Below are 14,876 nucleotides of genomic sequence, written 5' to 3' on the forward strand. Positions count from 1 at the left end.
AGCTAAGTAAACCATCCTTTTGTATTTGTAATGCAGGATCTTAGGCCCAGATTGTCCTCTGTGCAGGAAAAACCCTTGTAGAGAGCCGGAAACTGTATGGATAGCTGATGAACTTTCCCTTGTTTTGCTCCCTTGAGGAGCTGGCAGAATTTACCCCCTTCACTCCCCATTGCATGAACAAAGGCTGGTTTAACCCTCCAAAAGGTGGTTTAACCCTCCATGTCCCACACCTGTCCCAAAATCCATGGGGATCCACTGGAAGTGTGGGCCATCCATGTGGAGGCCCTATGCCTCTGCCCTTCACCTGGCTCCCTGGCAGCACAGCTCCACTGGCAGGCCCCAAGCTGCTAACTCTGCCCTTATAAACGCCCCTCCACCCCATCATCTCAGGATCTCCCCCGCGACTCCCTTTCTCTCCCCTACCCCCCCCCATCAGCTCAAAATCTCCTCCCTTCCCTAGGACTCCCCTTCTCCCCCCACCCCTTCCCTCAAGATCCCCACCCTTCTCCCAGGACTCTCCCCGATCCCAGAGGATTTTCTCGAGAAGTGCTGCTCAGGAGTCAGTGCCAGGAATCCAGTGCGCAGGCGGGGCCCTCACCTGCACTGCCTTTCTCCCTGCCTAGCCCTAGTGCTGCTGGATATGGGGCTCTACCTGCCAAGCTGGGCATGTGTGTGGGCAGCAGTGTGGCTCAGAAACAGATTTAAGCAGGCACCTTCTAGCCCTAGCTACACACAGCCTCTGCTTGTTTTAAATGAATGTCACAGAGAGAAATCATTTCTTTTTCGTGTTTATGTTCCGTGTTTGTACAGGAAAATAGGGTCCTGGTCCTTGACTAGGTTGCACAGGCACTATGGTAATACAAATAAATAAAATAATAATAAAATCATTTCACAGCTTCCTTCCCCCCACCCTTAATTATTAATCAATCAAATCTTTGTCATCAATATATAGATGAAGAAGAGTCTCACCAGTTATTACCTCAGTGTAATGATTATTCACTGGGTCAGGATGACATTTGATTTTATGGAATATAAATTCCAGAATGAAAGTATATTACTTGTAAGACAGGTAGACAGAATGCTCTGCAGGAGATGATACGACTGACTATAAGAAATCTGATTTTAAGATCCCTGATTCAATTTTTTCTACCAAACTTGAGAGAATAATTACAAGATTCAAGAAACTCAATTTGCTGCTTCAAATCTAAGTGCGAAATGTGTTACTTGTGTACGCCTGATTTGTCTGAAGGCGTGAACGGTGAAAGAACGACCCTTTTCCTCACTGTAATCACCCACTCTCTTTTCCTGCCTTTCAACTGCAAGAGCTAAATTGAGCATATGTGCATGTCTTTACGGGTTGTGATGTGTAACAGTGTACCCTGAGACACCACATCCAGTGGTGCCAGGGGCAGGGCAACGCAGGAGGAGGGCCCCGCCTGTGTGTGGATACGCATGTCAAGTGATGCTCTGGTGAGCTCTTCCGAATCTGTGAGCAGTGAGTACCAATGGGCCAAGCAGGAACAGGAGCTACCTCTGTAGGATGAGTGTGGGACAAGGCTCAGCCCAACCCCCAAGGATATTTTCACTGCCGTCTGTGAGAAAAATTCTGAATAAGAAGTTACAAATGTTAGACAGAAGTGTCAGATGTCTAAGACACAGTTGAACAGTAGTTCTAGCCTATTCTTTTAGTGATGGTAAAGTGCTAGTCAAGTATTTAAAGATTATGATTTCTTCATTATTCTTTGTGTAAGTTTCTGTCTAGAAGAAAGCTTGACATGAGAGCCTTAATGTGTTTGATGTCTGTGCTGGGGCTTCATCATCAGTGAATTGAAAATTAAACTGAAGATATCAGTTAGTGAGGAAGTACAAATACACATAGGTACTCGAGTTTGCAAGTACAGAAGTGAAAGGAATGCATTTGGTTCCGGAACAAAAGCCATAAAGGAAGAAGTCATGTTCCCAACACCAGTTACTGCACAACAGTACAATACTAACTTGGGGTTATGGTACTACCACATGTTTTCATGTCACAGAAACAGGGTTTTTATCATTTAAAGCAGTTGTACAACCCTGTAGGAGGCACTTGACCCATTGAAGAATCAAGCCCTAAAACAAGGATGTACCATTACCTTAAATTATAACTGGGAAGGAAGAGAGAAGGGAGCAGCTTAAAGGAGTGAGAACAAAACTGAACTTTGAATAAACCACTGCAAATCAGAAAATGGTGTTTAGTCTTTCCTCGCTCTTTGAAGCTGCTAATGAGTCAGGTGTTAGTCTGAGGAAGAGTAAGGAGAAAGCCCTACCATCATTCCACTCTTCTGATGTGTTTTTCTGTGTAGCAACATCTGAAAGCCCCTTAGCCCATTAAATACCACAGCCTGTTTATGGGAGTGCAAATCACCATTAAATCTGTCCCTTTAATCTGATAAAACTGCAGTAAATTCCCCATGACTGTCTTCATGTTGGGATCTGAAGCAAGGACTCTTGGATCCAAAAGTCCACGTCAACTAACAGAGGACTTTTAGTAGCTGAAAATCCTTTTGTCAGACCTCCAACCACCAGAGGACAAAACCACAGCAGGTTAAACAGCATAGTATCAATCTCTGGGCTGTGTCTAGATTCAGGTTTTTGGTGAGTTTTTTTCCCATGGTTGCTGTAGTACTGGCTCAGATCTGGGCAAAGGTGGTTTTTTACCTCTGTGTTGTCTAGGGTTGCTAATTTTGGCTGGATGTATTTCTGGAAGTTTCATCACATGACATAAACTTTAATTAAAGATTAATCTTTAATTCCTGGAGGGTTGGCAACCCTAGATTATCTAACCCTGTTCAGAGCAGGTCTACATGACATGCTGGTAAAACAAAACAAAACAACCCATTGGTGAATGGTCTGCACTAACCACTGCTGATGGTAGAAGAGCTGTGTTGATACTACATCAGTGGTGGGAAAATTTCACAAAAACTTGATTGTAGGCAAGACTATAAAAGTCTGCCCTAGAAGTGGGGTTTTTAATGCATCTTTTACTTGAAAGTTTCAGCAACAGCTCTCTGACACTCCTGGGACTAATGGTACAATATAATGACAACTTCATGCTCCGAATATATGCATGCAAACTGCAAGGAAGGACAAGGAGGTTACTGTGCTAGAATCTCTAAATATTATCAATATCACAAAGTCTGTTAGTTTCTCAGCAGCAATCACTTTATAAAACTCTGTCCTTGAACTGTCAACGTGTGTGTGTGTGCGTGTATTTTTCTTGTCTATTTTAGAATGTAAGCTCCTGGGGGGCAGACAACATGTATTACTGCCTCAAAAGTCTGTGAATCTGTGGCAATTTATACACATTATTTCCCATAATAATACTGTAGTGTACTGCACCAGGAGATATCATGTTACTTCATGACAGTCTCTCAAGCACACTTTGTAATTAGAGGGACTGTTTAGTGCAGCGTTGCAGGAATTATGATTTTTAGATTTATGAGTTAGTTGAAAATATTGCATCTGCATTTAATATTTTCACTCAAGTTGTTTTAGATTGCAGTAATTAAACTTAACATCTGGGACAGCAGACATTAACGGTTCATCTTCACAGTATTTACTTTGAGGATAAAATACTTAATCAAATCCAGTTTGTTTTATCTAGCATCCTTTATATACTATACCACAAAATTCTTCACTAAAAAAAGCAATCATAAATTAAGGAAGGGTTTAAGGTTAGATTTAATGATGGAGAAAAGGGACAGATTTCCAGTTGCATGGAACAACACAGTCTGCAATGATATTAAAATGAACAATGAGATTAAGTACGATAAGAAGAAACAAGGATTGTAGGTCATTAACTATCCCACAACGACAGATGTGATTCTGTGAAATTCTTGAAAGCCAGACTGGCAGAATTTATAAAGTTTTTGATAGGTACTGGTAGAGGTAAGACAAAGCCACATTCTTCAGAAACTTGCTAAGGTTGTAGTGGAATGTAATGGGGTAATAGTGAGTGAAAAAGTGTCAAATACTGTATTATTATTTATCTGTTTGTAGTGCTGTTGGATTAGAAGTTGCTAATTGGGCATATTTTTTTAGCCAAATTTTCCTCGTTTAACAAAAAAGAGTTCAATTTAAAAATGGAAATAGATTGCTGTCTATTCAGAGTTGTGCCAGTCATTCACTAGTTAAGAGGTAACTTGAAGTGAAATTCTGAACAATAGATATTTGTGTTCAAAACCATGTGAAATACATTCAGGACTTTCACTGTTTGCCGTCTTCTATTTCTTGTTGCGTGCCTCTCTCCCATAAATACCACCTGCAGATGCAGATAAACACAATGGTTTCCAGCCTACCTACTGGCTATTCCAGTGTTACGGGTGTTCCTGTGAACAGCCAGGCAAACCATGCATTTTAATACACACCCATATCTAATAAGTTAATTTCAAATATCTTTACTGGCATGAAGTCAATACACTGATTGCCAAACTTATTAAGTACTAGGACATCACAGCATTTACTGATTTTATACACCATTATAAATTCAGTTTCATGCTAATCACACTTGTCTTCATAGTGTTTGCTTTGCATATAAGATACTTAATCCAAACTGTTTTATCTAGTGTCCTTTATTTTCAATATCATAAACTTCTTGACCATAAGATTATGATCAGGTTTTATATAACAAGCAAGATTTCTCTCTAGCCTTCATATCTGATGTTTTCCTACTAATATGTATTGTTAGAGTTCGGGTGACCAGATAGCAACAGTGAATAATTGGAACACTTTTTTCAGGGGGAAGGGAAGATGGGAGGGAGGGGTAGAGTTGCATATATAAGACAAGGCCCTAATATTGGGATGGTCTCGATAATATTGGGATGTCTGATCACCCTAGTTAGACCTCACCCATTAATCCATATCGAGCCATTGCAGACAGAAATGATGAAACTGAAGAGAAGTTGCACGGAAGATCCATGTTAGCTGTCTTTTTGGGGCCAACTCTCCTATCTCTCTGTCAAACCTGATCATTCAAAGATAGGTCTTCACTGTCTGCCTGGGCTCTGACAATCAGAGCATTCTTCTTCTTAGTGTTTATTTGTATTAAAGTAGCACCTAGGAGCCCTAATCGTGCACTAGGGACCTCCTGTGCTACATGCTGTAAAAACACAGAACAACAAGGCAGTCCCTGCCTCAAAGAGCTGACAATCTAAATATAAGGCAGGAGACAACCAAGGGATGCAGACAGACAAGGAAATAATGAGTCCATATTGGTCAGTGGAGTAGGCTGTGGTCTCAGCATTCCAACAGCCTAACCATTCCCAAGTTTTTTGTCGGAATGGAAAAATGGAAAAGGAGAGTTTTAAGAAGGGATCTGAAGGAAGATAATGAGTTAATTTTGTGGATATTTACCACAACCATAATATTTGTTTTTAGGCCATTGTAACAGGAAAAAATATACTGTTCTGAAAAGTCATGCCTGGCTGAAAGAAATTTTCATGCATTAGGGAACTTTAACTACATCTGTGGAAAACAATACATCATTGTAAAGAATCATTAGATCTACTGTAGATAAAAAAGGTGTAATAGGAGGTGTTGAACCAGTCAGATTCCTTTTCAGCTTCATTTTTAAAAGCTTGTTTTATTTTTAAAGAATGTATTTGTAGGAAGGTAAAGATTGCCTTCTGACAGAGGAGAGGAATGAGGAGTACGTAGGACAGCTGGAATCTGAGGCAGCTGTATTACACCACCAGAATCTTTCTTCTATCTTCATTTCACACAGCATGGCAAATTGAAGCTGGGCAAAATGCACTGTTGTAAACCTGGGGGGAGTGGGAGCCTGGATTCACCAAAGACGGCACAAGGAGTTGTAAATTATGCTCCCTGCACCAGCACTGCCCTGTCTGCTAAAGGAGAGATTTACCCTGCAGCGGGCGGACAGTGTTACCATTGATGCCTGCTGCTCAGGGATTTGTAGGAAGCTTTTAAAACTCAGGAGATCTGTCTCACTTTGATGAAATTTTCTTTGGCAAAAATCACTGTAAGCTTAGGGTGAAACATGGCCTCACTGAAATCACTGATGTCGATGATTTATTGATAGTGTTTTTGATCCCTAGATCTCAAAAACAAAGGTGATTAATTATCATTATCCCCATTTTACAGACAGAGAAGTTTTGCTGGCCAATGTAGCGGGAGAGCCCAGGAAGCAAGGGTGGCCTTATATCACCTTAGGTGCTATCCTGGCCCTAGGAAAGTCAATGGAAGTTTTGCCACTGATTTCAGTAGGTCCAGAATTTCACCCCTTGACTCCTCCTCTCCTTAATCTCTTGATGCTCCTTGGTGCAGCAAGGCATCAGGCCAATCCTTGGCATGAGCCTGCTCAAACTTATATCCATCTCCCTAAAGTTCGAGGGGCAGTTCTGGTATCTAGGGATTGCCAGGGTATGGGGTGCCTCATCCATGCCCACTTCTCCCCACACATGCCTCTTACAGAGGGGGTGAGGAGGTAGGTATATAGGTGGTGGGTGTCCAAAGAACCCAAGAAGAATCCTTTAGTAGATGGTTAAACAATAACTTTATTTTAGTTTGCCAAGGCCAATATTTTGAATATTTGTTATAAACCAAAACATGTTTGGGAAGTGATTCTTTAAAAAAAAAACTCTGCCTTATTTATAACTTTGATTTTTCATCTGCAGTACCATATATTGCTTTTGGAGATGTAAATGATATCAGGTAAACCAGTTTGTCATTAATAGTGCTGCAGAGATCAAGAAAACACAGCAATGTTAGTGAGATACAGTGGAAAAAAGTTTCATGATTCTTCCTTAAGGTAAAAACAAATGCTGTGGCAGACAAATTAATCACATCTCCTAGTTGAGACTGTCCATGACAACAGTATGCCTCTATCAGACTATCCGGTGCATTCTCAGTGGAATTAGCATTCAGGGACATTTTATTCAATGCATTCAGTGTAGTTACCACAGCTGCTTCACTGTAGCAGGGAAGTAGAAAAATGACAGGAAAATAAGACATCATTAGCTATGTTCGCAAGTTTTTGGTACACTGGTCATATTCTGCTTCAATATTCTTTTTTCCCTTTGACATTTGCAGTAAAGTATCATTTTTGGTAATGGCTGAATCATGTTATGGTTTGTCAAGGAGACAGTGCAAAATGCTAAGTAATGCCTGTCTAATTTAACATTCTAATATAAGTTTGCTGCATAGATTGCACTTCAGGTATTTAAAGGGACAAGTATTCCTCCCTGTGCTCTTAATAAACTTAAATGAAGATGCAAACAATGTTTAAACTAATTAAATTTGCACCATTTATGCTGTGTTTTTTTTGCTGTTTGCTAAGATTCAACAATAAAAATAGATTTTAAAATAATGCTAAGTATCCTCTAGCAGCTTTTTAAACTGTAGTTCTCAAGCACTTTGCAAAGGTAGATAAGTATCATTAGAGACATGTAATTTGCCTATGGTCACAAAGCAAGTTAATGGCAGATTCCTAGTCCTTACAATTTTAATTAGTCAATTTCATTTTTGTTTAGTTTATAGTTAGTTATTGCTTCTGGGTGTCATGCATTGCAGTGTTTGGGTTACAAACACTGCAGGACAATGTGAAGTGATTTATGGTCCAGAAGGTTTGTGTGAGGTGTAATTTTGCTGTCTTGCTGGCAGTGCAATAAGTTTGTAGAAACAGTTTGTGTCTGAACTTGTACCAGACTGTGTTTTCCGCTACCAGTGCTGAAGTTTTCTTCCTTCCTGCTTTTCCAGTTACAGGTCCTTGTCTGAGAACCATTGTGGTCTGTGTGGGCAGTGGTCCAGGAGAAGGTGCTTGGGTGCAAGAGGGTCTATAGCTATATTCAAAGACAGGTTTCAGAGTAACAGCCGTGTTAGTCTGTATTCGCAAAAAGAAAAGGAGTACTTGTGGCACCTTAGAGACTAACCAATTTATTTGAGCATAAGCTTTCGTGAGCTACAGCTCACTTCATCGGATGCACTGCTTTTCTCCTGCTATTCCAGTCTTTGAATAGTTGTAGCTCTAGTTCTTCTATTCTTTGGACTCTTGGTTAGTTTCTATTATTAAGTTTTGGAATTTGACAGGGTCCAAGATTTCTTGGAGTAGTGATAAAGATCAGGGATCAGTGCTGATATTATTAGATCTATCATTTGTTGATCATGAGATGTTGTTGACTCACCTATGGACATTAGCAGAAATACCCGAGGTTGCTCTTTGATGGTTTTGTTCTTTTCTTGCTGGTAATCTCAAATGCCACGTTTAACTCCAATAAATACAGCATGTTGTTGTTTGTTTTTTTTACAAAGATGGACTGGACTAGGTCATGGGGAAAATATGATTCAGTGGATTTTATTTTATTTCTTCCTAATTTGAGTCACGTTCCCAACCTTGAAATCTGACGGTGTAAATTATGACCCCTCCTCATTCCTTTATTTGATTCTGCTTTTGTGTTGCTGAGTTTCCAAATCCTTATTCATTCATAAATTGAGCTAAGCTAATAATTGATTCTTCAATTCAATGACTGAACTGAAAAATCTGAAAAAAAGAATCTGGTTAGTTTAAAACAAAAACTGTTTTATGTATGTATGTATGTATGTATGTATTTACTGGTTTCTCTCTCCAAAACAAAAAATTAGACCATATCAAACATGCCTTTGATCCTACTACAAATATACATTGTGTAGAAAATAAGGGGGGAAATGCCCAGAATTTACATTGGATAGATTTATTTTTTAAAAGTAGAAAGTGTGTATAATTTGACCCAACTCTTTTGACAAATGTTTTAGTCTTATCAATGGGAGAAAAATATACAAACCCAATTTCATTTTATTAATTTACCTTTGCAAGGGCTTGTTGTAAGATATAACCATAATTAAAGTTGAACTTGCAATGTTTTCCACCTCTATGGAAGTGACTGAAATAGTTTTTGATTAGTGGGCCTGTGTGACTAGATCACTTACCTCCCTTAACTTCTAGTCATGTGCTTGCCTCCGTTTCCCCACTCTGGTTGACTTGCCGTCTCGCTTAGTAGTCCTTCAGCTCTCAGCACTAGTGGATTACTGAGGTGAGTTAGCCCTTTGGAAGAGTCTACCATCTGGAGTTAACAAACAGACGTCCAACACAACAAAACAGACATTCATCAACCTTTCACTGGGTCTGCCGCCTTACTCCAGGCTCAGTAGCCCTTCTGCCCCTCATCGAAGGGGGTTTCTGGATACCTTAGTAACATTGTAAGGAATCCATACCCTCCCTCTACTCTGGGTCCAAGGCTAGGCACTCTGTGGTAAGTAGAGATGGTCCAGCAACTTTGATCCCTTGCTACACTTCCCTGGACCTTTCTTTCCCACAGACTTTCCTGAGCCTCCTAATGCTTCCTACCACCCCTCCAACTTATTGTAGGAGAATCTTCCTGTTCCCTGTGCTTAGGGTAGGTAGGTCTTTCTCTCTCTCTGCTGGCCAAAGTCTGCTGGCCAAAGGAGCTGAGCTGGTACGAGAGGAAGGAGATGTGTAAGTTGGTGATAGTATAGGCCAGCAGCAAATTACTAGCTTCTGTGGAGTAAGTAGGGAGCAGGGAGGCAATTGTGTCTCCCTGAGTCAGCAGCATGCTGTCCCTTCTGTGAGCCATGTCCTTGTGGTACAGTCTGGCCCTTAATCTTATACAGGACTCCCCCCAGATTCATCCCTGATATAACTTCAGATATCTGAGTCATTTAACTACCTGTCCTTACAAAACAAAGGATTTTCCTGCCACTTAGAGGTAGTTGCTGGGTCTCACTTATTTTTTTTCCTCATCCTTCTTCCATCATTTTCAGTCCTGGTGGCTTTCCTAATTTTGTATCTGTGTTTTTCTGAGATTTGCTTCCCATTTTTTATTCTTATCTTTCTTTCTCCTTTTTTCCTCATTCTCTTCATGCTTTTCCCCATTTCTTTCCTCTTCTTCTCTCTCTCTCTCACTCTCTTTCTCCCAGTACCTTCTCCACTTCCTTCGTCCTGTTTCAGGATTTTCTGTCTTCTTTCCTCTTCCCTTATTACTCTGACACCTTCTCATCTCTGGTGCTTCTACCACCCTTTTTACCAGAGGAATCCATTGATACCTAGACATATCTGTGTGCTCCTGTAAAGCAGAGAAGCTAAAATAAGATCTGGTCACTCTCTGCTCTCTGAACTGCAAAGCCCCTCCTCAGTGGGAATGTATCTTCTTCTCCATTCCCATTTCTCATCCTGTCTCATGTGAGTTTATCAGAGAAAGTAGCTAAGGGAAGAGACTGCCCTTGGAACTCAGAAGCCCCCTTTATTTCTTTACAAGACCCCTTTGTTTATTTCTTTACAACCAGTTCTGTGGGCTGAGAGGCAGAGTCCATCACGTGTAGCTGGAGCCTCTGTGTTTCCCCTGAAGCAATCTTGCACCTAAGCCTAGAAACATCACAATAGTGAGAGTTGGTGCCTAACTGCCTTTAGGCTTGGCTTTTGAACTCTTATGATGATCATTAAGCCCTTTGTTACATTTTAAAAACCCTAAAGAGTAAATAACTGTTTATACATCTTCACATTTCATGTAATTTGTTTTAAAGTGCTAACCACTAAAGTTCTTCTTTGGGATGCCTGTATGTGATTTCCATACTTTACTAGAAATCTTCCACACACATCCAGGAGCAGAGCTTGGCCCTAAGCATTGTTCCTTACATTGTTCATCCTTTTAGTTTTAATGAATTAATCATTTTTAAGCTTTTTTTTTCTTGGTTTTTTTTTATTTGTTTCATTTAAATTTTATTTTTCAGACACCTCTCATTGAACCTCACATTCCACTTCGTCCTGCTAAAACTATTACACAGGTAATGTGGACATAGATTAGACTTATTGTCACTATTTTAGTGTTCTTCACAATTGACCATTTGTGCAGAGGCTTTTATTTTATGGGAGTTTGGGTAGTATTTTTTCTTTTAGCAAGCTGTATAGTCAGATATTAAAAATGTTTAACATCCGTTCATTTTGTTCCCTTTATTCTTCATCTTCAACAAGGTGCCATCAGAAAAGATCCTCAGAGCTGGAAAGATTTTACGCAATGCAATTCTTTCCCGAGCACCTCATATGATAAGAGATCGTAAATATCATCTGAAGACTTACAGGTGTGTGTGAGCCGATTGCGTAAAGGTCTTGGATCTTTTACATTTATCATCCTCTGACTTGTGATTTATGTCTTACCATGCCTGCAGGTCTCAAAAGGTCTGAAATTATTCTGGGATGATATTTGTTTCTGGGTGTTATGCAGTGTTTAATGTGCTTGGTAAATCCTTTCTAGGTAATTTGACTGGAAATTGATTATGAATGAAGCATACATATAAAACCCCCATAAAAGTTAATCTTACGGTTAGCTGAAATATTTTACACATCAGGGTGAAAATATAGATTCAGGTCTTTTGGTGTGTCACTAAATAATGAATGAAAATCTCATTAAAACACTATGCTACTGTATTGATCCCAAAAGAGCTGCACCCATTTTGTTCAATGTGGAGTTCTGAAAGTTCACAAGGTGAAATGCGGTTCTCACATCATATAAATTCTCAGGTCTATTTGAAATTAAACTTTTCAGTTGATAGTCTGTCTTTCTAATCTTCCTTTTGGTGGCAGCACTGTCTTGCTGACAGGGGACTTTTGTGACACTGGCAAGATAGGCGTTGAAAGTCTAGAACTATAAATGATTCTTCATTGTATTGTCTTGCTGGATTAAGAAACATTTGAGTAGCTTTACTGTTTAATATTTAATCTAAATGATTCATACATGATTCTGAGTATACAGAAAGTGGTTTACAATCTCTAAGTACTTCCACTTTAGTTAATCAGTGTATCACTGATCTACTTTTTCAGAGAGATACTTTTCCACTAGATTTCAGTCTAAAAGTGACTGACATTAATTTGATGTATTATAAACCAGTGAGAAATTTGGAATACTTGTGTTTATCTGAATGGTTATATCAACATGAGTTTCTGAGGTTATAGTTCCTTATTTCAGAAAACTTATACGTGAGATATCTTGGCAGCATGCACAGTGCATGCAGGTCAGTGCTGTGGAAGCTCCTCCATACGACTCTGCCAATTTACCTTAAGCAAAAAACACCTGCTATTCTGTTCTTCGGCCTCTTGAATAAAGACTACCAGTGCTATAGAACTGTGTCAAAGTGAGTGCTGTTTATGTCATGGGGACAAATCTCTAAGATGAGAAATATTTTTTCTTGTGATTGAATTGGGATACACCTACAGCAAGTCTTCAAAAATAAGTCACTCTCTAACCTAAATACGAGCATTTCAGTAGCCCCATCACCTTCATATCTAGAAGCTGTACATGAACTGTAGAATAGTGAGATTTGTCCAGATGGACCAGACATTTTCTGTTTTGTATGTGGTTATTTATGAGCTTTTCTAGCTTTAATTATGCTGCTGGGGTTTCTTCTGCTCTGTTGCTTTATCTGTTGTTATGACAAAGAGTAGGCCTTTATATCTGAAGATAGAGCCAGGGTCTTTCTGATCTTCTTTGGGGGGGCTATTCCAGAGCCTTGGGACTGCTGTTGAGAAGGGTTTTCCTCCAGCACAGGAGCTTATACATGGGATGTGTCAGACATGATCTGTTAGATAATTACAGCTAGCATGGGGGGTCCTAGAGAAGAGTGTAAGGAAAATTCCTCAAAAGGCTTTTTAGCTCAATACCAGAAAATCCAGTAGTGATCAGAGAACTAATGCAGATTGTGGAGCACCATTTTAATAATCTCTCTTCAGCTTCTCCTGTTTGGGCTCCATTGGTTAGCCAAGTGCTTGAGGCCTAATATATCTGTCTTCACCGAGGGCCCTGCAAAATGTGAGACTGGCCCCATTCAAAGGCAACAAGTGCCCTTTATCAACCAACTGTCTCATATTAAACTTGTTACATTTGATATCTACTGGAGTAAAGCATATTCCCCCCCCCCTTTTTTTTTTAATGCCTGATAATTTGTAGAAAGCTTTCTTAGTCACTGTGTACATGGAGTTTGGAACTCTGTTCTGAGTGGGCCTTGAAATGCTGAGTTAGTTTGTTTCTCAGGAAAATTATAGAAAGATGTGGCTACAGTGTAAGATAAATCTGTGAAATTTACTGCTAAAAGAAATGTAGTAAGTGTAAAAAGAATTGGATATTTATGTGAATAAGAATAGTATCTAAAGTTACATTAACTAGGCTAAAAATTGTTGTTGCTGTTAATTAGCTAGTACCTCAAATGTGCATGGCTCTTCAATTTCCCCACTTGTAAAATGGGATCATAATACTGACCACCTTTGTAAAGTGCTTGGGAGATCTACTAATGAAAAGCACTGTATAAGAGTTAGGTGTTGTTATTATTTATTATTTACAGATATAAAAAAGATATAGTCCTTTACCAGTACATTATAACAATACTTCAGCATTGTTTTTTCTATAATGGGGTCTGACTAGTCCTGCTGATGCAGTTTGTTGATACTGCTACTCTTGACAGATACTTTAAGCAATCTCCTTTTACTGACCTGTTTTAATATGATTTTTTGACCCTCAGGCAATGTTGTGTAGGAACAGAACTGGTCGACTGGATGATGCAACAAAGTCCTTGTGTTCATTCACGAACACAGGCTGTGGGCATGTGGCAAGTATTGCTGGAGGAAGGTGTTCTGAACCATGGTAAGATAAACTTCTTTGTCAGATGCCAGCTAACATGTTGGAAATGCCTCCCATCAAAGTCTTTATGGGCCTCCTTCATGAAAAGAGAAGGGATTGTGATCCCATTAGGAACACAGCAGATTGCGTCTTAATTGATTAGGGTAAATTCAGCAGTGTTGACTGCAGCATTCCGCCAACATGTCTTTGTAACTCAGGGAAATGTTAAATTGCAATCTCATGGTGGCAGGAATTCTAATTATGTTATTAGTGTTTATTCACAGTTCACAGTTAGTGTGATTATATAGTCATCTTTGTATACACAGAAAAAAAACCCATGAGATGTGCTGGCACAATGACATTAAAGTAATGGATTTTAAATAGAGGTGGGCCTGAGCTACAGCATTGCGACCTGGATCCAGATGTTTCCAGGTGTTTGGATCCATGTTTTTGGGTTGGCCAGTTATAAGGACCACTTAAAAAATTTCAGATCTGGATCTCAAACATCCTAATGTTCAGATCTAGATTTTGGTTTGGGTTTATCTGTTTTTTTCCCCAGCCTTTACATATACCATTGTAGGTTATCTGTGGAAATGGATTTTTATACAACACCCTTCCCCTTCTTTAACATCACAAACCCTTTCAGATCAGGTTCAGTGTCCGAGGTTTTGTGTGTGCAAATCACTGAACTTCCAAACTGCACCTCCATCTACCTCCTTTGTCCCTTGCACTCCAGAGAGGATTCATCCCTGTAGGAGGGCAGAGTGTTTTCTCCACTGCCCTTCCCTGAGAGGGATTACAGCTCTAACTTCTGACAAGGGCTACACAGAACCTGCAGTGTTTGCTGCATGGATGCTATGAATCAGCACAGCACCTTACCACTCTAGCCATTCCCCCTGTTAAATCAGCATTTCCCACATTTGGAGTGGAACTGCCTGCTTGCTTGGAGGGGAGATTGTGGGTGCCTGTTTTCCCCCATTGTAATGTTATCTTGGCAGACATTCTGCTCTCAGAGGCCTTCCACTAGTGTCTGTGCCAGTGAAATTGGCCCTGCCAATATACACAGTAGCCTTCAGGTTGTTAGAGTAGCTTAGAAGGAATTTAGATACTTCTTAGTATATTACCTTTAGGCCTTGGCCACACCAACTGGGTAAGGAAATCATATTAGAGGGTCTTGTTAGAACAGCTTTGTTTAAATAGAGTTGTTATTAATACAATTATTGG

The 14,876-nt window shown here is 39.8% G+C and overlaps 1 protein-coding gene across 5 annotated transcripts in view; it reads left to right on the top strand.

The window, feature by feature from the left end:
• The window catches only part of RAPGEF4 (Rap guanine nucleotide exchange factor 4), a 227,678-nt gene that overhangs the window by 137,724 nt on the left and 75,078 nt on the right, over positions 1-14,876 (top strand). For 3 of the 5 annotated variants that reach the window (XM_073305859.2, XM_073305869.2, XM_073305864.1), the window contains 3 exons: positions 10,777-10,830; positions 11,018-11,124; positions 13,555-13,676. In XM_073305859.2, coding sequence (XP_073161960.1) covers positions 10,777-10,830; positions 11,018-11,124; positions 13,555-13,676 — 283 coding nt within the window. The remainder of the gene's footprint in view (positions 1-10,776; positions 10,831-11,017; positions 11,125-13,554; positions 13,677-14,876) is intronic. The other 2 variants (XM_073305860.2, XM_073305867.2) reach the window with 1 other exon arrangement.

The sequence above is a fragment of the Lepidochelys kempii genome, chromosome 11 (genome assembly GCF_965140285.1).
Source record: "Lepidochelys kempii isolate rLepKem1 chromosome 11, rLepKem1.hap1, whole genome shotgun sequence".
In the NCBI taxonomy this organism is placed as follows: domain Eukaryota; kingdom Metazoa; phylum Chordata; order Testudines; family Cheloniidae; genus Lepidochelys; species Lepidochelys kempii.